Raw genomic sequence first — 21476 nt, 5'->3', positions numbered from 1 at the left:
GCTCATGGTGGCGTCTGCTTCGCTGGCTGACCGCTGGTCCTCAGGGACCCCCCCACCCACTCCTCGGCCACCCGGAGTTTGGGGGACTGTGGCGAGGAGCAGAGACCGGGCAGGACAGGTCCCTGGGAGTGGTCTTGGCACTGGGCAGAGCGGGGAGGGGACTCAAAGCAAAGAAGGAGCCCAGAGAGGAGAGCAGCTGTCCCGGTGTCACCCAGCACAGGTGTCAGCCCAAGGGCTCTGTTCCCCACTTGTGAGGCTACCAGCGGGGCAGCCAGGGGTTGGGGTGAGGCCTCGGGCCCTCTGGGACCCACCTGCCCCCCATGAGAAACCTTCGGTCCCGGCAACGTCCCACTCCCTCCCTCCCTGAGGAGGTCCAGGCACCTCCTGTTCCTGTCTAGAGGTGGGTCCTCTGGCCCGCCCTCAGCCCGGGCCTAGGTGAGCCTGGCTGGAGCCCTCAGTCCTCTTCCTTTTCCCCCAGATGCCCACCCGGGGCTGGCTCGTGTGGCCCATGTGTGAGGGACATGCTGTCTCATTTGCTCAGTCCTCTACCTAGGACATGCCTGGGAAGCTGTCCCAGGCCTCTGTCGCTAGCACCCCCAAACCCAGCTGCCGTGGGCTGTGGGTCGGGCCAGACGGGGCCCCAGAGGCCAAGAAGACTAGACTAGACCAAGAGACTGGAATGGTGGCCGGGGTGGGGCGTGAGCCTGGCCGCCTTGCCTCCCTGCCCATTGTGTCTGTATTAGTCCGCCTGTCCAGCCCTGCCCCAGCCCTCCCTTCTCTGCCTCAGCTCTGAGCCCTGCCCTCTCGACCCTGAGCAGCAGGCCCTGGCACGCATGGGCCCATCCTGTCTGCCAGTTGTGCTCAGATGTCCCCGACTCCTCTGCAGCTGAGGGGTGTTGGCCTTGCCTGGCACAGCTGCCGCTCTGGCCCACCCCAGCCCTGGCACACACTGGGCACCCCTGCTCGGGGGTCCCAGGGGCCGGACTGGGCAAGGCCTCCTTACCCCTGGTCTCTGGTCCCTGTCCACCTGCAGCAGAGGCACTCCAGGCCCACAACACGGTCTTCCAAGAGCACGCGGCCCCCTCCTCACCCGGCTCAGCCCCCAGCACCCGAGGTTTCCGCCGGGCCAGCGAGATCAGCATCGCCAGCCAGGTGTCAGGCATGGCCGAGAGCTACACGGCATCCGGCATCGCCCAGAGTGAGTGCAGCAGCGCCCGTCAGAGCCAGGGGGCTCTGTCCTGTCGCGGCCATTGTCAACCAGGGCCATTATGCCCCCCAGAGGACAGTTGGAGACTACTGGGGTGGGGGGTGCCACTGGCATCTGGTGGGTAGAGACCTGCTAAACACCTCATGATGCTCAGGATGGCCCCACAGTGAAGAGTGATCCAGGCCCAGTGTCCATCGAGAACTCTGGAAGGAAGGAGCGTTTGAAAGGGGTGGCCCTGGGATGGGAGGCCAAGTTCAGCTGGTAGGAGATCATGGTGCCGTCTCAACTGCAGGGGATGGGTCCGCGAGTAGGGGTCCTAGCCCCAGTGTGGCAGATGTTCCTTGACGGAGAAAGCTGGGAGCCATTTCTGGAGAAGCTGGAGGGGTGGCCCAAGGGAGCCAGGGAAGCAAGGTCTCCTGTGCGCGGCCCCCCTCTTGCCACCCCAGGGGGTGGATCACCCCGGGCTCCTTGGCTCCTTCCATCTTCTTAGCAGCTGGAAGCAGAGTCTGGACCATCCCCTCTCTTGCTGGGGCCAACAACCCCCTGCCGGCCCCCTGCCACGTGACCGGCTCCCCAGCCGCCTGTCAGAGCAGAGGGTCTAGGCTAAGGCTAGCTGGCGTGGCGGCCCTAGCATGGCTGAGCCCCTCCCGTTGTTCTTGCTCCTCAGAGGCCCCAGCTCCACTCAGCCACACCCCCAGCGTCAGGCGCCTGTCCCTGCTTGCCCTCCCCCACCCAGCCCCCTCCACCCTGGGCAAGCGGGAGAGCGCCCCTCGCCTCCCTGACTTGGACATCAGTGAAGGTACCGGGCATCACAGGACTCCATGCGCACACATGCTTCTCTAATTGGGCTCACGCTCTCATTTCCAGACACATCTCACCCCCGGGGCCCCACTGACACCTAACCAGGGAGCTGGAGCTTGGGCTGGGAGCACCCTGACTTCCAAGCAGGAGGCAGGAGCCGCTGCAGTTAGCTGGGGGCTGGGAGTGGGGGGTGGGCTGGACGGAGGCCGGGTGAGAACCAGGGTCACCTATCAGGCAGGCTGCAGGCAGAGAGCTCCGACCCTGAACCAGTGCGCCTCCGGCCTCCAGCCACTGGGGAGGCTCTTTGCCAACCTGGGGTGGCCCCCTATCTCCTCCTTGGGAGAGATTCACTCGCACACACCCTCACTTCACACTGCCTGCCAGGGGCTGAGGGCATCAGGCCTCTGCCTTGGAGCCCAGGAACTGAGACTCCCGCTCTGGGAAGCCTTTCACAGCCTTGAGGCCTGGGACGGGGGAGGCATTCAAGGGGTCCAGGGGAAGCCCGGAGAGGGCAGTGATGAAGCCCAGGGCGGGGGTCCACAAGGGGTTGACCAGGGCCAGGGAGTCCTGCCTCCACACTGGGCTCTTCCCCTCCCCCTCTAACTCCACACCTGCCTGCCGAGCCACCGGCCCCACTCCCCCTCCCCGGGGCTCTTGGACCGCTTGCTACTGTCCCGGACTCCTGTGCCTTCTCCTCCACTCCCCTGTCGCCAAGCCTGGGAGAAGGAGACTCGCTTTGGTGGTGGTCCTGCTCCCTGGTCAGAGGAGGGTTTCGTCTTTGGGCAGAGCCAGGCCTGAGGGGCCAGGTGACCCTCGGGGGCCCAGCCCAGCCACGGTCCCCTCCTCTTGGCAGTCGCTGCGAAGTGGTGGGGCCAGAAGAGGATCGACTATGCCCTGTACTGCCCCGACGCCCTGACGGCCTTCCCCACCGTGGCCCTGCCCCACCTCTTCCACGCCAGCTACTGGGAGTCGACGGATGTGGTCTCCTTCCTGCTGAGACAGGTACCCAGAGTCACCCTACCAGGAACACCAACACTTCTCAGGTCCCTGAGTGACCCAACTGCTGACTCGGCCTCATTTCATAAATGAGGACAGTGGGGGACTCCACTTTTCTGGTCACAGCAGAGGAAGCCGTGGAGATGGGGTGAATAGATGTACACCTTCACGGGACATATGTGAATTCTGGGGGGGGGCCAGAGGGTGGACTGTAGTGGGGTTTGTCCCCCCAAACCCTCACAGGGTTAGTTGGGCCCCTAGGGCCACTGGCCTCTCCCTGCAGAACAGGAAGCCTCAGGCTTGAGTCTGCCCCATGACCCCCGTCTACCCCCTCGCAGGTCATGAGGCACGACAACTCCAGCATCTTGGAGCTGGACGGCAAGGAGGTCTCGGTGTTCACCCCCTCGAAGCCGAGAGAGAAGTGGCAGCGCAAGAGGACCCATGTGAAGCTTCGGGTGAGGGATCCTCTGGGTGCCCCGGCCCCAGGACTATTGTCCTATTGAATCCTCCTGAGAAAACCCCATTTTACAGATGAGGAAAGTGAGTCACAGAGATGTGTGCTGTCTTACTTAATCCTCACAGTCTGAGGTTAGAGCTGTTCCCCCATTTACAGACAGGCCACATAGGTCAGTGGCCGAGCTGGACTTGAACCCTGGGCCATCTGACTTTGTGCCCATGCTCAACCCCCAGGCCCCTGGGAAGCTTGAGCTGAGCCCAGGAGACCCCAGCCACCCTCCCATCCCCCACCCTGACCCAACCTTGCTCCTGTACGCCCCCCCAGAATGTGACAGCCAACCACCGGATCAATGATGCGGTCGCCAACGAGGATGGCCCGCAGGTCCTGACGGGCCGGTTCATGTACGGGCCCCTGGACATGGTCACCCTGACCGGGGAGAAGGTAAAGATCTGGGGAGCCTGCGGGAGCCCCCCACCCCGCCCTGCCTCCCTCTGGCTGAGGGGTGGAGAGTGGGGGGTGGGGAGGTCAGGGGCATGGCTACCCACGATCGACCGGCCTGCCTGGCTCCAGGTGGACGTGCACATCATGATGCAGCCGCCCTCGGGTGAGTGGCTGTACCTCGACACGCTGGTGACCAACAGCAGTGGGCGCGTCTCCTACACCATCCCCGAGACTCATCGCCTAGGTGTGGGTGTTTACCCCATCAAGATGGTGGTCAGGTAGGAGCTGGGAGGAACGAGTGGGTGGGCCAACCTGGTCTGGGGCTGGAGGAAGGGGCCCTGGTGGGTTCTGATGAGCAACCCCCTCCCAGGGGAGACCACACGTTTGCTGACAGCTACATCACCGTGCTGCCCAAGGGCACGGAGTTCGTGGTTTTCAGCATCGACGGCTCCTTCGCTGCCAGCGTGTCCATCATGGGCAGCGACCCCAAAGTGCGGGCCGGGGCCGTGGACGTGGTGCGGTGAGTGCCCCCAAGGGCAGCGGGTGGGCTCAAAGGCAGGTAGCTGGGGGCTGGACAGAGAGGGGATGGTCTTGGGTGCCAGAGCTGGGACAGAGGGCAGGGACCCTGTGGCTTGGAGGGGCCAGCAGCACCACTTCCCAGCTGGGATCTCTTGCTGTGGATGCCTCAGTTCCCTCACCTGGGAAGTGGGGCTTTTCCTAACAAGACCAGTTACATCTGCTGCAGAGGGTGGGAGTGGGGATTGTGAGAGCCAAGCAGTGAGCACCATGCTGAGGCTGTTACTGTTGGAGCCTGTGCCCACTAGTGGGGCTGGCTGGGCAAGGAGACCAGGCAGTCCCAGAGAGAGGACAGTGCAGCCGTGGGACACCCAGGCCTGCCCCTCGCCCCCAGGCACTGGCAGGACCTGGGCTACCTCATCATCTACGTGACTGGCCGGCCTGACATGCAGAAGCAGCGGGTGGTGGCATGGTTGGCTCAGCACAACTTCCCCCACGGCGTGGTGTCCTTCTGTGACGGCCTGGTGCACGACCCGCTGCGGCACAAGGCCAACTTCCTGAAGCTGCTCATCTCCGAGGTGGGTCCCCGGGTGGAGGGGAGCGGGGTGGGGGTGGGGGCGGAAGGGCTGAGCCTGCGCCCACACCGGTCTCGCTCACAGCTGCACCTTCGCGTGCACGCGGCCTACGGCTCCACCAAGGACGTGGCGGTCTACAGCTCCATCAGCCTGTCCCCCATGCAGATCTACATCGTGGGCCGGCCGACCAAGAAGCTGCAGCAGCAGTGCCAGGTGAGCGGCATTCAGGTGGGCGGGGCAGGCGGGCAGCTCCACCCCACGACTGCCGCACCGCCCTGGGAGCCCCGCCCCCCGACTGCTGGGCCACCCCGGAGCCCCGCCCCCCGACGGCCGCGCCGCCCTGGGCGTCCCGCCCCCTGAATTGCTGCACCGCCCTGGGAGCCCCGCCCCCCGACTGCCGCACCGCCCTGGGAGCACCCCCCCCCCCACTGCCGCACAGCCCTGTGCGCCCCGCCCCCTGAATTGCCGCGCCGCCCTGGGAGGCCCGCCCCCGACTGCCGGGCCACCCCGGACCCCCGCCCCCTGACAGCCGTGCTCCCCGCTGCCCTCACCCGCAGTTCATCACCGACGGCTACGCGGCCCACCTGGCCCAGCTCAAGTACAACCACCGGGCGCGGCCGGCCCGCAACGCGGCCACCCGCATGGCGCTGCGCAAGGGCAGCTTCGGCCTGCCAGGCCAAGGCGACTTCCTGCGCTCCCGGAACCATCTGCTCCGCACCATCTCGGCCCAGCCCAGCGGCCCCGGCCCCCGGCCGCATGAGCGGACGCAGAGCCCGGCGGACAGCGAGCAGCGGGGACAGCGCAGCATGAGCGTGGCGGCCGGCTGCTGGGGCCGCACCTTGGCCAGCCGGCCAGAGCCCGGCGCAGCCGCGGGCCCCAAGTAGGGCACCGGGAGTGAGGCGCTGTGGTCTCCATGGTGCTAGGCCAGGGCGGCCCGCCCTGCCAGGAGGCCTGGCCTGGGCACGTACGGTCGACTGGGGCAAAGCTCGTCCCAGGGCCCGGCAGAGGACACGGGCTGTGCCAGACACAGCCCTCCCAGCCCAGCCTCACACTTTAGGGTCTGCGGGGTTCCAGCTGGTCGTGGAAGTTGGCAGGACAACCATCCCTGGGAAGACCTAGGGACCAGGACCCCCAGCGTGAACTGGCCAGAAGGCGCTCCTGGACGCTTGCCCTGCATTGACCCCCCACCCCACCCCCGCATTCTGATGCCAGGCCTGGGCCCCTCCCATCCACTTGCTCGCCCTGACCCCCAGGTCCCTTCCCACTCGGTAGCAGCTGCGACGGGGGACAGCCTGCTTCTTGTTGACTCGAGTTACTCAACTGTTTGACCTCACTGGTTTTGCACTGATTTTTGAGAGTGGAGATTCATCACCATCTCCTATGGCTACAGACTCATGGACATGCATGAAAATTCAATGTTTGCCCATCCAAGACCTGCCGCCACACAGAAGGCTCCAGGGCGCAGAATCCTTGTATAAATAGGAGAGAAAGGCCATATCATAATTTCTGCCGCTCTGCCTGGCCCATGAACCTATGGCAGCCCTAGACCCCAGCCTCTTCCACCTGCCCCATTTGGAGCCCAGTTCAGCCGCGGGCCTGGCGCCATCTCTGCCCTGGGCACAGCTCAGGCTCCCAGGTCAGTTGGTGAAGCCAAGTGGCTCCTGAGAAGCCTCACTTGGGGCTGCGGGGCCTGGACAGGCCTGGCCTTCTCTTCTCCTCCTCGCCTGCCATCAGCCAAGGCTCCACGCCTCGGCCCTCCCTCCGCGTTTCTACACCTTTCTACTTCTCCAATCTGATTTCTATGAGGTTTTTTTAATCAAGCAATCCTTGGCTGCTTCCTTTTCTTAACTCTTTCTGTACCAAACGCAGCCCCTCCACATGAAAACACCCAGCACTGTGACGGAGTCCAGCCTGGTTCTGGGTCCCAGGGCCCTGTCCGCTGCCCAGGCAGCGGGGTGTGGCCTCTCTGCCTCACCTGAGCCCCGTTAATTCCACAGAATTTCTACTCCGGGGTGAGTGGGGCACACCCTTAGTTTTTTTTTTAATGCCAATTCTGTTTCGATGCCGAATCTAAGAAGCCACAACTCGCTTAGTTAGCTTAAGGGCAGGCAGCCATGACTACATTTCCCACCTGGTAAGGACCACGCTGTCCTGTGCGCTGGGTCTGAGCATCAGCCCTCCCTCCCCAGAACTGACCGCGATCTCAGCTGTGGCCTCGGCTCCAGGCGGCCCCTCTGCTGCTCCTCCACCCCCTTCACGACAGGGGAGCCTGCCAGGCCTCAGCCAGCCATCCAACATCCAGGCCCCTTCTGTGAGAAGCGGCTGCCAACCTGGTTACGGCCTCGGGGCTTCGCGGGCTGGGACGGTGAGGGACGCAGATGTTAACATTTTCCCGTGTGTAGATATGTACAGCCAAAGGGTCATGTAAATGTTCTGCAAAAGTGGGTCTGTACAGAGTGAAAGCTATTTATTTTGTGCAGAGAAAAATGTCTGGAGGGATGGGACCTCTCTGGATTTATTCATATTTAAGATGTAACTTTTTGTTGTTTCCGGCATTATGTATAAAGCGACGATTATTTTATGGACCAAGTTTTAATGTAAATGTTGCAGTGAAAGTGCAATATCTAACCCCTGCTCCCAGCGGGAATCGCTCGGCCCGACAATCACAGCCAGGGGCCCTGTGGCCAGTGCCTCCTCCTGTCGGTCCCACCTCACCCCATCTCGCCTGTCGCCTGTCGCCTCGGTGAGCAGCCATCCGGATGGAGGAGCACCTGCAAGAGTCTCGGCCCGCCTGCAATAAAGGCCTGGAGGCCGCCAGCCCCGGGAGGCTGGGTGGGCAGTGAGCTCGGCCTCTCCCAGCGGGCCGCTGCCCCACGGCTCCGAGCTCCCCGCCTGCCTACCCAGCCACCAGCCATGCCAAGGACAACAGCAATAGTCCGGGCCTCTCCCAGCGGCCCTCAGCCATAGATGGTGAGGTGGGCAGCCCACCCTCCCCGTGGACGTCTCTCTTCTATATCCAGGTCGGCTTCCTGCCTCCCTTCAGATTCCTCTTGGCACATTCTCCTCTTAAGGAAGCACCAGTTTTTCAGAAACTAAGAGAGGGAGGACAAAGTCCTTTAAAAATACCAAAAATGTTTACAGCATTGGGTGCTGAGCTGCAGGGCTCAGGCCCGACCAGTCATAACCAAAGGGTGAGGCAGGCCTTGCTGACTGCCACCCCACCCCAGGCCTGTTAGAGTAGAAGCCTTAGTCCCAGCCCCCCACCCCCAGGACTGAGCCTCAGCCCACCACTCCCAGACCCCACCACCTGCCTTCTCTTTGATTTCTAAAGAGGGATTCAGCAGAGACCCCATGCCCCCTTCCCAGCTCGGTCTGAACTGCCTGCCTGCCCGCCTGCCACGTCGCAGTCTTCACGTCTCAACCCGTCTGTCTGTCTTGTCTGTCTGGGCCGCCTGTGAGCGGTGTCCTGACGTACCCCCGCCCGCCCTGCTGTCCCCGCTCCATCGGGCCCGAGTGTGCTCTGTGTACTGTGTGTCACCTGTTACACCGATTAAAGAAGCAGGAAGGCTTCCTTCTGCGTCTCAGTACTGCGCCGGCCACCAGAGCACGGGGGGTGGGGGCGGGTGGGGGTGCGGCCTGCCCTTGGGGGTAAAGGCAGTCCTTCCCAGTACACAATGCCAGCTGTGTTCACAATAATACCAACACACTCCCGTGGGCCTTATCTCTGCTGGGCTTCCTTCTGGCCCCTTCCTGGCTATGAACTCAGTCTGTCCTCACAGTAATCCAGTGATGGAGGGAGTGCTGTCAGCCTCTGCCTCACAGAAGACACAACCTGTGAGCTGGGCCAGGACTCCTCCCAGGCCAGCAGGACTCTCTTATCTGCAGAGATAACAGCAAGGGCAGCAGCTTCCCTCCAGGCCTGAGGAACTCAGCCTAACAGCCGAGGGTTTGGGATTCAGCTGGGGTGGGGTGGGGCTCTGGTCCAGGCGGGCTGACCTGAGGGTGAGGACCACAAGAGTGGCTGGGGTGTGCCCCCTGCCCCCCAAAGCTCCCAGAGTCCTTATTTTTGCCCTGAAGTCGGGTTGCATCATTCCCTCCCCCTCAGCACAAAAAGCAACAACACAGAGGATGGCTCCAGCCAGGGAACATTTAATGGGAAGGTGCGCTCTTTCGGGAGATGGGGGAGCTGACTCGGCCAGTGACCCCGACCTCCACTCCCTGCATTGGAGAGGAGGCTGGGCCAGAGGCTGGTCTGCAGGAGAAAGAACACGTAGCAGGCTCCCTGCTGCCCACCCTAGGCCAGCCTCCAGGTCGTGCCAACACTGTGTGTAGCAGGCCTTGGCCAGGGGGCGGGGGGGTTGCTCAGGGCAGGAGCCCTGCTCGCATCTGGAAGGCCAGGCCGTCCCCTCGGGTGGCTTGCTGGGGAAGAAAGCACACGGGGGGCGGGGGGGGGGGGACAGGTCAGAAGAAGAGCTGGGGGTGGGCCTGGGTAAGGGGGCAACACCCACCTTGTTGATCTCTCTGTGTCGTTCCTTGGTGACGATTTCCTCTAAGACCTCGCCGTCTCCCTTAATGAGCCTGGGGATGGGGGTGGGCAGGCTGAGCCTCTGAGAGGCCAGAGCACCAGAACCAGAAGCACCCGGCAGGGAGTGCCAGGCCTCAGGCCCCACCACCACCTTGAACAGGCTGCCACACCCTGCCGGCCACTCCCACTCCTCCCTCCTGACCTCCCTCCCTTGCCACAGAGATGAGGGCAGAGGGTAGCTCTGCTGTCAGACAGGCCAGCTGGGGCTCTTTGAAGACCCTCCCTCAAGGCCTTTCCAGCCCCTGCAATCGCCTACTCCAGCCAATAGGGAGCAATGGCCTGAGAAGTCTCATCAACAAGGTACATTTCCCCTGGTCCTCAGCCTGTTTAGAGCAGCAGCAGCCCCATCCCTCCTCCTGAGAATGCGGTCTGGGGCCAGCACGCCCCACCTGGTGCGTCCTGTCTCCGGATCCACCACCTTGCGGATGACGCTCTGCCGGGCATCCCACTCCTCCTTGGTCATGGGCTTCATGGCCTGGATGCGGGACTTCTGCTCGTCCGTCAGGACTGGAAGGTAAGATGGCAGGGAGGTGGTGGCGGGGCCTCAGGGAGGGGAGCCTCCCTGCCCTGCACACCGGGTGGGCAGCACAGTACCTGGGCCATCCTCTTCCTCCTTGGCCGCTCTGTGCCACTGGTCCAGCGAGGGTCCGGGCAGAGCCTCGGTTTGCTGCATTTTGGCCTTCTCCTTGCCTCTCTTCTTCAGCTTCTTCTTCCTTTTCTTCTTCTTCTTCCTCTTCTTGTCCTTGTGCTTCCCCCGCTTCTTCCGGCCATCGCTGGAGGAAGAGGAGGAGGACGAAGAGGAAGAGGAGCTAGAAGAACTGGAAGAAGAGGAGGAGGAGCTGGATCGTGGTCTCCTCCGGGCCTTGTGCTTGCTTCTCTCTGTGATGCAGGGAGAAGGTGAGGCTGGAAGGCCAGGAGGGGAAGAAGTAAACTTTCGTCCCCTTGCTCTGGCCTGTAGCAGGCTCAGGCTGACTACTTCCTGGCAGGGCTTCAGCACGCTGTGGAGAGGCACTTTCTCGACTCCGCAGTCACTGTCTGCCCAGAAGCAAGGTGGCCAGCCCCCACATCTTAGACCCAGCTACACCAAAAAATATGAGTAAGTGCTCGCTTCATTCCGTATTCAATGGGTTGGCCCAGCCCCTGGATTCTGAGCGTCTTTCAATCCAGATAGCGAGGATCTACACTCTTGTGTCCCTCTGAATAGTGCACCCTGCGATTTTCCCAAAGTCAGTCTGGAGAAGCCCTCCTGACTGCCTGCAACTTCCTCCCTCATGTCCCCTCATCCCTTTCCCACTCCCTCTGGTCCTCACCCTCCACCCCAGAGGAGGTGGTGCTGGCCTTGCGGCTTTGGGATCTCGAAGCCGAGCAGCTCCTCCGGTCGTCCTTACTGCTCTTCTTCCTTTTCTTTTCCGACCCTCGCCCCCGGGAACGGCTGCGACTCCTAGAGCGCTTGCGGGAGCCGACGTGAGCCATAGCGCCGCGAGCTGCAGACACGAAGGCGCGCTTAAACCCAGGATCGATCTCGGGGCTGGCCCGCAGAATGGGTTCCCAGGGAGGCTGTACTCTGGCCGAGTCGACGAGACTCGGCCTGGTTTTCTGGGGCCTGGCACCCGTCACTATCCGGGGCAGCGTTATTGAGGGACAGTAGGAGCAACCGTACGATCCTCGCCCGCCCCCAATCCTGTTCCCCGCGGACTCCCGGCTCCTCCGCTGCGGCCCCTTTAAGGATCTGCCCCCGCGCGGACGCTTCACGGCTGCGCGCGCAGCTCAGGCGCCGCTAGGAACGGCCGAGCTCCTCAGCTGCCAGGTGCGTTCCTCTCCCCTTCCCACGTGCTCCTACCCTCCACCCCGTGCCCTCCGCGGCCTCGCCGCCTCAAAGAAAGTCCCCGGGGCTGCTCCGCTCCCTCAACTGTCCATCCGACGGGACCGCCAACCCTGCACCACGCCTTCGCGTGAGGAGGCGAGGAAGCAACGGCAGGGTGACTTCCGGCCCGGGGCAGTGCACTAGGAGGCTGTCCGGCCGCGAAGCGAGGCGCTGCTGGCTTTAGTTCTGAAGCCCCAGGTTCCGTCTGTGGGGCAGCCCAAGAAACCGAGTCTGGCGCGCTCACCTCCCAGAGAGGCGAGCCCGGGCTCCAGGCTTCCGCCTCTAGGCGGAGCTCCCGGAGAGACCTGCTCTCCAGCCTGGTGCCAGTCCCAGAGCTCACAGGCCCTTTGCCGCAGCTATGCCCTCTCCCATCTCTGTCCTATTCGGCGGGCCCGCAGCACCCCCAGTCCCTGAGAAGCCCAGGGGAGGCGGCGACTGTGGATTTTCTGCGGACATGACTTCACCTGCAGGCCGTGAGCTCCAGAACCTTGATCTTTCCGATGTCTGCATTCAGTAATACAGAGATCACAAACCCAGACATCCATAAAAGCCAGAAAGATCATAGCAACGTATGTAGGGACCCGTGTAAGACTGTACCACAGGCCTCAAGAGTGGGGGCAGCTGAATCTGGTCTCGCTGGTTTCTGCAATGTGGACGGGGGCCGGATGTTTCCAGATCTTCCCACTTTCCCAGGGGAGCCCAAACTCAAGATTTCAACATGGAAAACCCTCCCAAACATAGCATAGCTGCATGCCTCATCCAGTCTTGCGGCCACTGAGTTGCAAACTCTTTGATAGTAATGACAGCAACAAACCCAGAAGACTGTTGTAAATTGCTTTATAAATGGGAAGTCATTTGATCCTCAAAACAGCTATAGGACATAGGTACTCTCCAGAAAAAAAAAGACTAAGGGAGAGAGAGGCATGTGGCTTACCCACAGTCACAACTGGAAGTGGCTGAATCAGAATTTGAACCCAGGCAGTCTGGCTCCATGTCCCAGCTTTTAATTCCTCTGCAGTAACTCCTCCATACCGTCCAGAAGATGCTATTGGTGACCCACCCAAATCCCCTTAGAAGACAGGTGCACTCGACCTTAGCCATGGTGTCTGCTGCTGACACCCCACACCTGGACTCTGCTCTGGAAGATTCCCTTGGCCACTGGGAGCCACACTGCCCTGGAGGTGGATGTTTAAGAAGTTACTCACCCCCTCCATACCCTGAAACATCCCATAGCCAATAACTGCTGTTGGGGGGCAAACTGTGCTACAGTTCATGCTCCAGAGAGCCCCAGGGGATTGGGCTGAAGCTGGATGCTGTGTCAGACCATCCTGCTCCAGCTCCTTCCTGCCCTGTCCTGCTCCTCCTCCCTGGAGTGCTCCCTCCTTAAACCACTTGCACAGGAATTCCTGTCTCAGGCTCTGGTCTAAAAACCTGACCTAAGCCAGCCTGTCTGCTGAAAGAATGACCCGGAAGCCTGTGTGTCCTCTCAAAGCAAGAAGTGCTGAGGGCTGCAGGGTGTTTATTTCCGTCCTTGCCCGCCACACTGGCCCTGGCCAAGCTCAAGTCAGGGCACACACATCCACCGTGGCGGGCTCCTCACGGGTGAAGCCGTCGCCAAAGCCCTCATCGTCCACCAGGTCGGGCTTGCGGCAGCACATGGGGCAGAGGCGGTTGCGCACGGCTGAGGCCCGGAGCCAGACGACCAGGTTCCAGCGCTCACCAGTGCCCAGGGGCCGGGCCCCGTGCAGCTGGCCCCCCCGGTGCAGGAGGCCCTGGCCCACCACATGCTCCACCTCCAAGGGCTTGGCCAGGGTCGAAGGCACCTGTGGACAGTGGGACTCAGGCCTGGGTACTCGCGGTGGCTCCAGCCCAGCCCCATGGGTTACACACACCAACCTGGAAGAGATCCCCGAAGTAGAGGGCACCCCCTGTGAAGGCCTTGCCCAGGGACACATTGAGGGTGAGTTCGGCGTTATCGTAGTGGCAGCCCAGCTCGCGGTCCTGGCCGGGCGCGTATTTGACCACAAAGGCCCGGTGGCTGTCCAGCCAGCCCCCACCACAGTCTGGGTACAGCAGTGCCATCAGCGGCTGGAGGAAGCGCTCCCGCAGCGGCGTTACCAGCGGTTCATCCAGGCCCAGCTCATGCAGCAACACCTGGGGGTGGGGGAGCCCAGAATTAGCAGGGAAGCGGGTAGGGCCTGTCCCTGGGTCCCTGAGGGAGCCCCTCACTAAGGACAGTGCTGAGCGCTGTGCAGACATCATCAATGTGCTTAACTTCATAACAATACTGCCTGATTTCATCTGACAGATGGGGAGACCAAGGCTTGGAGAAGGTCTGCGCTGGGAACAGGTCTCCCCACACGGACGTCCCTGCCTCCTTGTGCCGGCTGGGTGGAGCCTCACCCACCCCATAGTTGTTCATGGTGTTGGGTCTTCCCTTGGGCATGTCTGACTGCTCGAAGTGCTCCAGCTCCTCCAGCAGGGCCTGGCAGAAGGGCGCTGTGAATACCGGCAACCGGTAAATTCGTTTCTCCTCTGCGGAGGGAGATGGAGGGACGGCTGGTTAGGTGGGAGCTAACCTTTTCACTTCCCCCATCCTCAGTCTCCTCATCTGTAGAATAGGGATGACGTGAGTACTCACCTCTCAGGGCTCTTGTGATGATTAAATGACATAACATGTGCGGCAAGGGTGCCCTATTCTTGGACACCCCCCCCCCCACACACCACCCATCCCTAGATCCTGCCCTGAGGTCTGACCCACAAATTCAGATGTGCATCCTGGCTAGCCACCCTTCCCCCGCCCCCAGCTCCAGGTCCTGGCAGGTTCGGGAGACTTTGCTCTTGCCCCCTCCTTCAGGTCTTGGGATGGGAACTGCTCCCCATTCCCACCCCCACTGCTAACCCTGGGGCAGGTCTCTCAACATCCCTTGCTGAGCCCACACTTGTCTCAACCATCCCCTCATTAACGTCTTCAGTCACCCCAGTTTGAGGATGCTGGCTGGCTTGTGCCTGGTGCATAGCACTGAATTACTGATCACTGTGGTGGATGCGTGTGCAAGTGAGTGAATACAGATGCCCTCCTCCTGACAGTTCCATCCCACCCCTCTTCTCACTCCTGCTGGTTTGACTTTTAGAGGCAGATATGGTGGGTGAAGGGACCCCAGTCTGCCATCTCCAGTCCTGCCAGGTGGCAGGCCAAGACCTCACCTGACACTGTGTCCAGCCGCTGGAGAAGGCCCTTAAGGTCTGCGCCTGACGATGTGCTGTATTCAGCTGCAGCCAGAAATTCAGGGGCCAAAGCGGCCTCCTGGGGGCAGAACACACCAGCCATGGGGCAGACAGCCCCCAGGCCCAGATGCCTCCACCTCCTTCCAGTAACCTGTCCCCTGCCAAGTACCTGCAGCAAGTTGTAGACCTCTGGCCGAGCTGGGCGGTAGGAGCTGGCAATGAGGGCTTTCCTGGCAGCCGACTCCAGCCCCAGCCGCCGCCGCCGCTCCACCTCCTGCTCAAGCTGGGGTGACACAGGGCCTGGTTACCAGAATGGGGCCTCCCATCCCTCCCAAGGCCATCGTACAGATGAGGAAACTGAGGCTCAGGAAACTCAAGGCAAGGCCAGAGCTGGGAGCCCAGTCTTCCTATGTTCCTGACTCTGCCAGGGTAAATGGCACGTGTTAAACTTAGCTGAAGGGGATTCCTACCAGAACGGGGCCCATCCCACTGAGGGCTGCACCAGCTTGGCTGGATTGAGACCCATCTCTGCACCTTCATCAGCTGGGCCCAACCAAGGAAGGGAAACAGAGTACTGGTTAAGTCTTGTGTTCCAGAGGCTGAAGATGGCTGTCCTAGGAAGCTTCTCAACACTTCACACCACCTCCCCATGGGAGACAGGCAGAAGTGGTGATAGGGGGGTGGGGAGAATGAAGAGTCAGGAGCTTGGTGGCACCTGGTGGCACCTGCTGTGAAACCGTAAGGTGACTCCTCCCCTTGAGTGCAAGTTTCTCATCTTAAACGGGCACAAAGCAGATAACTTGGCATTTTCCCTGCTTTCTCTTGTCCTGGTGCCAGCACCCAGGTGCTGTGGTAAGTGGGGACAGGAAGGAGGTAAGGGGAGGTCAAAGGAGCCCTTCCAGGATCTGACACTGGCAGACCTGAGGCCGGGAGACCCCTCAAGCTGCTGACACAAATCTAAACAGGAAGGGCGGGGCTGGGTGCAGAAGGGGCGGTAGAGGGTGGGGAGTGTTACCTCTCCCAACAGCTGCTGGAAGTCTTTAGGGCTGACACAGCCTCGCCTGCGCAGGATCTGGGAGCAAAAAAACCAGTAAGCGTGATAGTGTGACCTGGGGCAAGTCTCTTAACGTCTCTGAGCCTCAGCTTCTCCTCCTTGAAATGGAGATGATCCGATCACAGGATCATCGTAAAAATGAAATGTGATAAGCACGTTCAGCACACAGCAGCGGCTCTTGTTAATAACAGAGAGGACTCAGCCAGGCCCTGCCCTGAGCACTTTACATGCAGTTCATTCATTGATCCCTCACGACAATCTCACTAAAGCGATACGATGATCGCCATTTGAGGTGGAAAATACGGGATGCAGCTGAGGTTAAGTCATTCTCGTCCGATCTGAGCGCGCCAAAGCCAAAGTAAACGACCCCGGGGACTGAGGTGCCTCCTCCACCACCGCTCTCTCTCGTTTCCCCGCAGAGCCAATAGAAGCCACTCACGGGCTCGTAGTCCTGGCGCAGCTGCTGTTCGCTCCGGAAGCGCACGTGAAGTCCGTAGCGCGCCACGTACAAGTTCTCTGAGCAAAAGCAAGCGCAGCGGCAGAAGCGCCGGGGAACCGCCGCGGTCCCCATCGTGAGAAGCGTCGCGCTGCCCCGCCGGCTACCGTAGGGACACCTCCGGGTACGCCCCCAGTCGGGCAGGGGCGCGGTTTGGAACCAGCGGCCAAGGGTCCGTTCTAAATTCCCAAGTGCATAAAAGAACGAAGACTCCGCCCCAGAAAACGGTCTGCGGTGCAGAAAGATACTCCCAGGCAGGAGAGAGACTGACAGCGTCCCCTAAGAGCACGCCAGCCTAATGGGCCGCTGCTTCACAGTTTCTCCATCCGCGAGGCGGGGATTAATCATCCCTCTTTATAGATAGGTGAACTTGAGTCACACCTTCACAGGACGTGGAGAAGTAGGAACTCGGAATTCCAAGACCTTCGGCTTAAACACGCTGCTTTCTTTTCCTGCTAGGAGCTTTTAGAGGACCAGCTGACGTCACGAGGACTGTTGGAGTCTTGGGGTCCGATTTTGTTCCAACTGCGCTCCAGTTTTGTGCGTCTGAGCTTGGGTTTAGCATTCATCCCGGTCCCTGCCCGCGCTCCCGAAGCCTACGCCACTATCTATTAGGGTTCGCCGCAGAGTGCCCCAGAGGGTGTCTCCAAGAGAGGGCTCCGACCGGCGAGACTTCCGGTGGCTCTCCTCCCGGATTCAGGTGTGAGGAGGGAAATAAACGCGCAAGCAGGTTCAAGTTCTGCACAGCCAAGTGTGAGATGAGTATGTTTCTGTTTGATAGAGCGTGCCCGCGGAGACCCAATCACAGTACACGCAACTCTGTCTTCAGTTCACTCCAGTTCAGTCTCTCAGTCCCGTCTGACTCTTTGCGACCCCATGGACAGCAGCACGCCAGGCTTCCCTGTCCATCACCAACTCCAGGAGCTTGTTCAAACTCATGTCCTCCCAGTCAGTGATGCCATCCAACCATCTCATCCTCTGTCGTCCCTTTCTCCTCTCGTCTTATCTTTTCCAGCATCAGGGTCTTTTCCAGTGAGTCAGTTCTTCGCATCAGGTGGCCAAAGTATTGGAGTTTCAGCTTCAGCATCAGTCCTTCCAATGAATATTCGGGACTGATTTCCTTTAGGATGGACTGGTTGGATCTCCTTGCTCTCCAAGGGACTCTCAAGAGTCTACTCCAATACCACAGTTCAAAAACATAATTTCTAAGGCGCTCAGCTTTCTTTTTAGTCCACCTCTCACATCCATATGTGACTACTGGAAAAACCATAGCTTTGATTAGATGGACCTTTGTTGGCAAAGTAATGTCTCTGCTTTTTAATATGCTGTCTAGGTTGGTCATAGCTTTTCATCCAAGGAGCAAGCATCTTTTAATTTCATGGCTGCACTCACCATCTGCAGTGATTTTGAAGCCCCGCAAAATAAACTCTGTCACTGTTGCCATTGTTTCTCCATCTCTTTGCCATGACGTGATGGGACTGGATGTCATGATCTTAGTTTTCTGAAAGTTGAGTTTTAAGCCAACTTTTTCACTCTCCTCTTTCACTTTCATTAAGAGGCTCTTTAGTTCTTCACTTTCTGCCATAAGGGTGGTGTCATCTGCATATCTGAGGTTGATGTTTCTCCCGGCAGTCTTGATTCTAGCTTGTGCTTCATCCAGCACAGCATTTTGCTTGTTAACTCTGTCTTGGGAACCCCATTATGGTTCACCATGCACCCCCAAGGTTCCAATCTGCAAAGCCCCGAGAAGAAACTGGGCTGGCAGTCATGTTGCTGAGCTGGCAGAACGAAGATGCACACCTGGGGAGGAAGTCTTGATGCGTATAACTTCTTCCTGCACTAGAGTTCCCTCCAAGGTTCAGCATGAAGCTGGTATGGAGGTGGGGAGGAAGACTCTGGGGCTTTAAGACTCCCCAGATAAACAGTAACTATGGATGACAACTGTTGCCTGAGCCCCACCTCGACCAGACCTGAGCTAACACATCTACTACCACTCACCTTAACTCCTTTCATCCCTACAGCAAACCTTTGAGCTGGGTACTATTATATCACCATGTTACAGAGGGGCATGGCGCTTCCCTGGTGGCTCATGTAGTAAAGAATCCACCTACAATTCAGGAGACCCAGGTTCGATCCCTGGGTCAGGAAGATGCCCTGGAGAAGGGAATGGCTGGCCACCCCAGTATTCTTGCCTGGAGAATCCCATGAATAGAGGAGCCTGGTGGGCTACAGTCCATGGGGTCACAGAGAGTCGAACACGACTGAGCAACTAAACACACATGCACACATGGGGAAACTGAGGCCCAGAGAGGTGCAGTGACCTGCTCCATGTCATTCCCCAGTAAGGGACATGTATATATGGGAATTGAACCCAACAGTCTTCCCTTTGAGTTCCCTGTTCACCACAATATGAATATTTTGACCATACCGTGTAGCTTGTAGGATCTCAGTTCCTGACCAGGGATCGAACCCACGCTCCCTGCAGTGGAAGCGTGGAGACCTAACACCAGGACTGCCAGGGAAACCCTTTGTTGGCATTTTCTTGATGACTTTGCTTTCCTTTCCCCTTGTGTACACGCAGGCTCACACATTCACACTCACATCCACAGTCACACACACTCTTGCACACACTCAAACACAGCCTTACATGCTAACACACATTCACACAAAATCACATATGTGCTCACACCCTCAACACTCCCTCCTTTATATGCATGCAATATTCCACATTACAGTCACAGTCACACACTTGTATTAATAAACCCAGTAAGCCCAAAAGCCCTGCAGTGGGCTGAGCTTGGAGTGCTTGCAGAACAGCAAAAAACCTACAAGAGGGTGGGTCATAGAGAACAGGGCCAGGGTTGTATTTGGGACCAAATCTTTGGGCCACTGGCAACATTTTGGATTTTATTCTATACAAAGGGAAGCTGTTTAGTCCTCACAACAAACCCTGTGAGGTAGGAGCTATCCCCATCTGACAGATGTGGAAGATGAGGTTCAGAGAGGTTGAATGACCCATGTGAGGTCACACAGCTCATATGTGGTGCGGTCTGGCAGGGTTCCTTCCTAAAGGTGCCTTCTTGGGCATGAAAGCCAGGTCTTTGCACCTCGGAGATTCTGGGGCCCAGACCTGGGACTCCCAAAACTACCAGTCTTCCCCAGGTAGGAGAATGACTGTCAGGGACCTGCTTGCCCCTCAAGGACCCCACTCCCCAGCCCAGAGCTGTGGGGCCTGAGCAGATGATTAAAGTTTTACAGCCATCTTGATTGCCCAGCGATAGTGAAGGGCCCTGCTCTCCAGGAGAGGATCTATTTCCCCAGGTCTTCATTCATTCCCCTTCTCAGCACCTTCTTCTCCCCCTCCAGGCTCGCCAGGCCCAGGGCAGACCAGCTGCCCAGGCAGCCACCACGCAGGCTAGTATGTGCAGCACCCAACCCCGGCCAGCTCACTTGTTAGGGTGCTCCTTTTATGGCTGTTTTTGCAAGATGAGTCTCAGCTGAGACTGGCCCTCCCCATGCCCCACCGCTGCCCTGGAAACGGCATCCCCAACCCCACTCTGCCCCAACCTGGGCTCCGTCACCAGAGGGAACCACAGCCAGAATAATAACAGTAAGCACCGAATCACTGTGCTCACAGCCAGCACTCACTTGGACTTCTGTCAACCTTGTGAGATATTATTATCCTTAATTTTGTTGTTGTTTAGTCACTCAGTCATGTCCAGCTCTTTTGTGACCCCATGAACTGTAACCTGCCAGGCTCCTCTGTCCTTGGGATTTCCAGGCAAGAAGACTGGAGTGAGTTGCCATTTCCTTCTCCAGGGGATCTTCCTGACCCATGGATTGAACCCCGGTCTCCTGCATTGGCCGGTGGATTCTTTACTACTGAGCCACCAGGGAAGCCGCTATCCCCATCTTACAGATGAGGAAACAGAGGCTCAGTGAGGTTCAGGGTCCTGCGTAGGGACATAAACCAGGTGGATGCAGAAGCAGAATTAGAACATCCAACTGGGGAATTCTCTGGTGGTCTAGTGGTTAGGACTCTGCACTCTCACAGGGTTCAACCTCTGGTCAGGGAACTAAAATGCCACAAGCCTCGCAGCATGGCCAAAAAAAGGAGAACACCCATCCTTTGGATTCGAGAGTGATGTGTATGTGCACGTGTATGTATATGTATATATATATATATATAGTATGCATGTATAGATATGTGTCTATACATATTCATTTGAACTGCCAGCACACATGTACAAAAGGGCACAAATCATTAAGTGTACAGTTTGGTGAATTTTCACAAACTAGACACACCCATGTAACCAGCACTCAGATCCCAAAACAGAACATCCCAACCCCCCCCACCACCACCACATGTCCCCCATCAGTGACTGGCCATCCCTAGGGCAGTCACTACTCTGACTTCTAAGAGCAAAGATCAGTCTTACCTGTTCTTGAATTCAATACAGATAAAATCATGTAGTATGTGCTGTTTGGTATACCTCATCTTTCACTCAGCATAATTTTTTTAAATTGAAGTGTAGTGTATTTACAGTGTTGTTAGCTTGCTTCTGATGTAGACAAGTGATTCAGTTATACATATATGCATATTCTTTTTCATAGTTCTTTCCCACTATAGTTTATTATAGGATGTTGACTTTAGTTCCCTGTGCTATACAATAGGATCTTGTTGTTGATCTGTTTTTTATATAGTAGTTTACATCTGCTAATCCCAAACTCCTAATTTATCTCTCCCCCACCCCCAGCATTATGACCTTAAGATTCATCAGTGTTACATGTAGCAGCAGCTTATCGGGGTTTTTGTGGCTGCATAGTATTCCACTAGGTGCCTTCCTCCACCATTCATTGTACCTCCCTACAGCTGATGGGCATTTGCATTGTTTCCAGTTTGGGGATGTCATGGATGAAGCTATAATGAACAGTTTTTATTGTGGTTAAAATATACATAATGTACAATTGGCTTCTTAACCATTTTTTAATACACTTTATTTCTCCAGAGCAGTTTTAGGTTCACAGCAAAATAGAGTGGAAAGTATAGAGATTTACCATGCGTTCCCTGCTGTCTCCCACACAGAGCCTCTCCCCCACCATCAACATCCCACACCGGGTGGTACATTTGTTACAATCGATTGTCACATTGGCCTGTCATTACCACCCAAAGTACTTCATTTACATTAGGGTTCCCTCTTGGAGTTGCATATTCTATGTCTCTTTTTGACAATGTATAGGGCCACATATCCACTG

At 58.5% G+C, this 21476-nt stretch overlaps 3 protein-coding genes and 1 long non-coding RNA gene across 20 annotated transcripts in view; 2 read left to right on the top strand and 2 right to left on the bottom strand.

The window, feature by feature from the left end:
- Nucleotides 1-8547, top strand: part of PITPNM2 (phosphatidylinositol transfer protein membrane associated 2) — a 157242-nt gene extending 148695 nt beyond the window's left edge. For 12 of the 15 annotated variants that reach the window (XM_065903847.1, XM_065903852.1, XM_065903849.1 and 9 more), the window contains 10 exons: nucleotides 1034-1198; nucleotides 1875-2006; nucleotides 2862-3010; nucleotides 3343-3459; nucleotides 3786-3902; nucleotides 4032-4180; nucleotides 4273-4422; nucleotides 4813-4996; nucleotides 5078-5206; nucleotides 5551-8547. In XM_065903847.1, coding sequence (XP_065759919.1) covers nucleotides 1034-1198; nucleotides 1875-2006; nucleotides 2862-3010; nucleotides 3343-3459; nucleotides 3786-3902; nucleotides 4032-4180; nucleotides 4273-4422; nucleotides 4813-4996; nucleotides 5078-5206; nucleotides 5551-5877 — 1619 coding nt within the window. In that variant the 3' untranslated portion in view covers nucleotides 5878-8547. Of the gene's footprint in view, nucleotides 1-1033; nucleotides 1199-1874; nucleotides 2007-2861; nucleotides 3011-3342; nucleotides 3460-3785; nucleotides 3903-4031; nucleotides 4181-4272; nucleotides 4423-4812; nucleotides 4997-5077; nucleotides 5207-5550 lie in introns of those variants that run through there. The other 3 variants (XM_065903860.1, XM_065903858.1, XM_065903861.1) reach the window with 2 other exon arrangements.
- A 579-nt stretch (nucleotides 8548-9126) lies between these two features.
- On the bottom strand, nucleotides 9127-11785 carry ARL6IP4 (ADP ribosylation factor like GTPase 6 interacting protein 4). Of its 2 annotated transcripts, none has more exons than XM_065904508.1 (6): nucleotides 11419-11785; nucleotides 10889-11062; nucleotides 10173-10481; nucleotides 9968-10085; nucleotides 9502-9571; nucleotides 9127-9412 (listed from the first exon to the last, which is right to left on the bottom strand). In XM_065904508.1, the coding sequence occupies exons 2-6, from the start codon at nucleotides 11049-11051 to the stop codon at nucleotides 9356-9358; spliced, it is 717 nt and encodes a 238-aa protein (XP_065760580.1). In that variant the 5' UTR covers nucleotides 11052-11062; nucleotides 11419-11785; the 3' UTR covers nucleotides 9127-9355. The 2 variants fall into 2 exon arrangements, with proteins under 2 accessions (XP_065760580.1, XP_065760581.1); XM_065904509.1 differs by having other exon boundaries at nucleotides 10173-10457; nucleotides 11419-11731.
- On the top strand, nucleotides 10497-16792 carry LOC136145828 (uncharacterized). The gene is made up of 3 exons (XR_010658859.1): nucleotides 10497-10674; nucleotides 16144-16296; nucleotides 16680-16792. It is a non-coding gene; the product is annotated as an uncharacterized lncRNA (long non-coding RNA).
- OGFOD2 (2-oxoglutarate and iron dependent oxygenase domain containing 2) lies at nucleotides 12263-16686 on the bottom strand. Of its 2 annotated transcripts, XM_065904506.1 has the most exons (7): nucleotides 16164-16686; nucleotides 15686-15742; nucleotides 14840-14953; nucleotides 14650-14749; nucleotides 13850-13977; nucleotides 13339-13596; nucleotides 12263-13265 (listed from the first exon to the last, which is right to left on the bottom strand). In XM_065904506.1, exons 1-7 carry the CDS (start codon nucleotides 16293-16295, stop codon nucleotides 13002-13004), a joined length of 1053 nt encoding a protein of 350 aa, XP_065760578.1. In that variant the 5' UTR covers nucleotides 16296-16686; the 3' UTR covers nucleotides 12263-13001. The 2 variants fall into 2 exon arrangements, with proteins under 2 accessions (XP_065760578.1, XP_065760579.1); XM_065904507.1 differs by lacking the exon at nucleotides 14840-14953 and having other exon boundaries at nucleotides 16164-16657.
- Nucleotides 16793-21476: the final 4684 nt, after the last annotated feature.

The sequence above is a fragment of the Muntiacus reevesi genome, chromosome 13 (genome assembly GCF_963930625.1).
Source record: "Muntiacus reevesi chromosome 13, mMunRee1.1, whole genome shotgun sequence".
Taxonomy (NCBI): Eukaryota; Metazoa; Chordata; class Mammalia; order Artiodactyla; family Cervidae; genus Muntiacus; species Muntiacus reevesi.
This window is presented reverse-complemented; position numbering and strand designations above follow the sequence as displayed.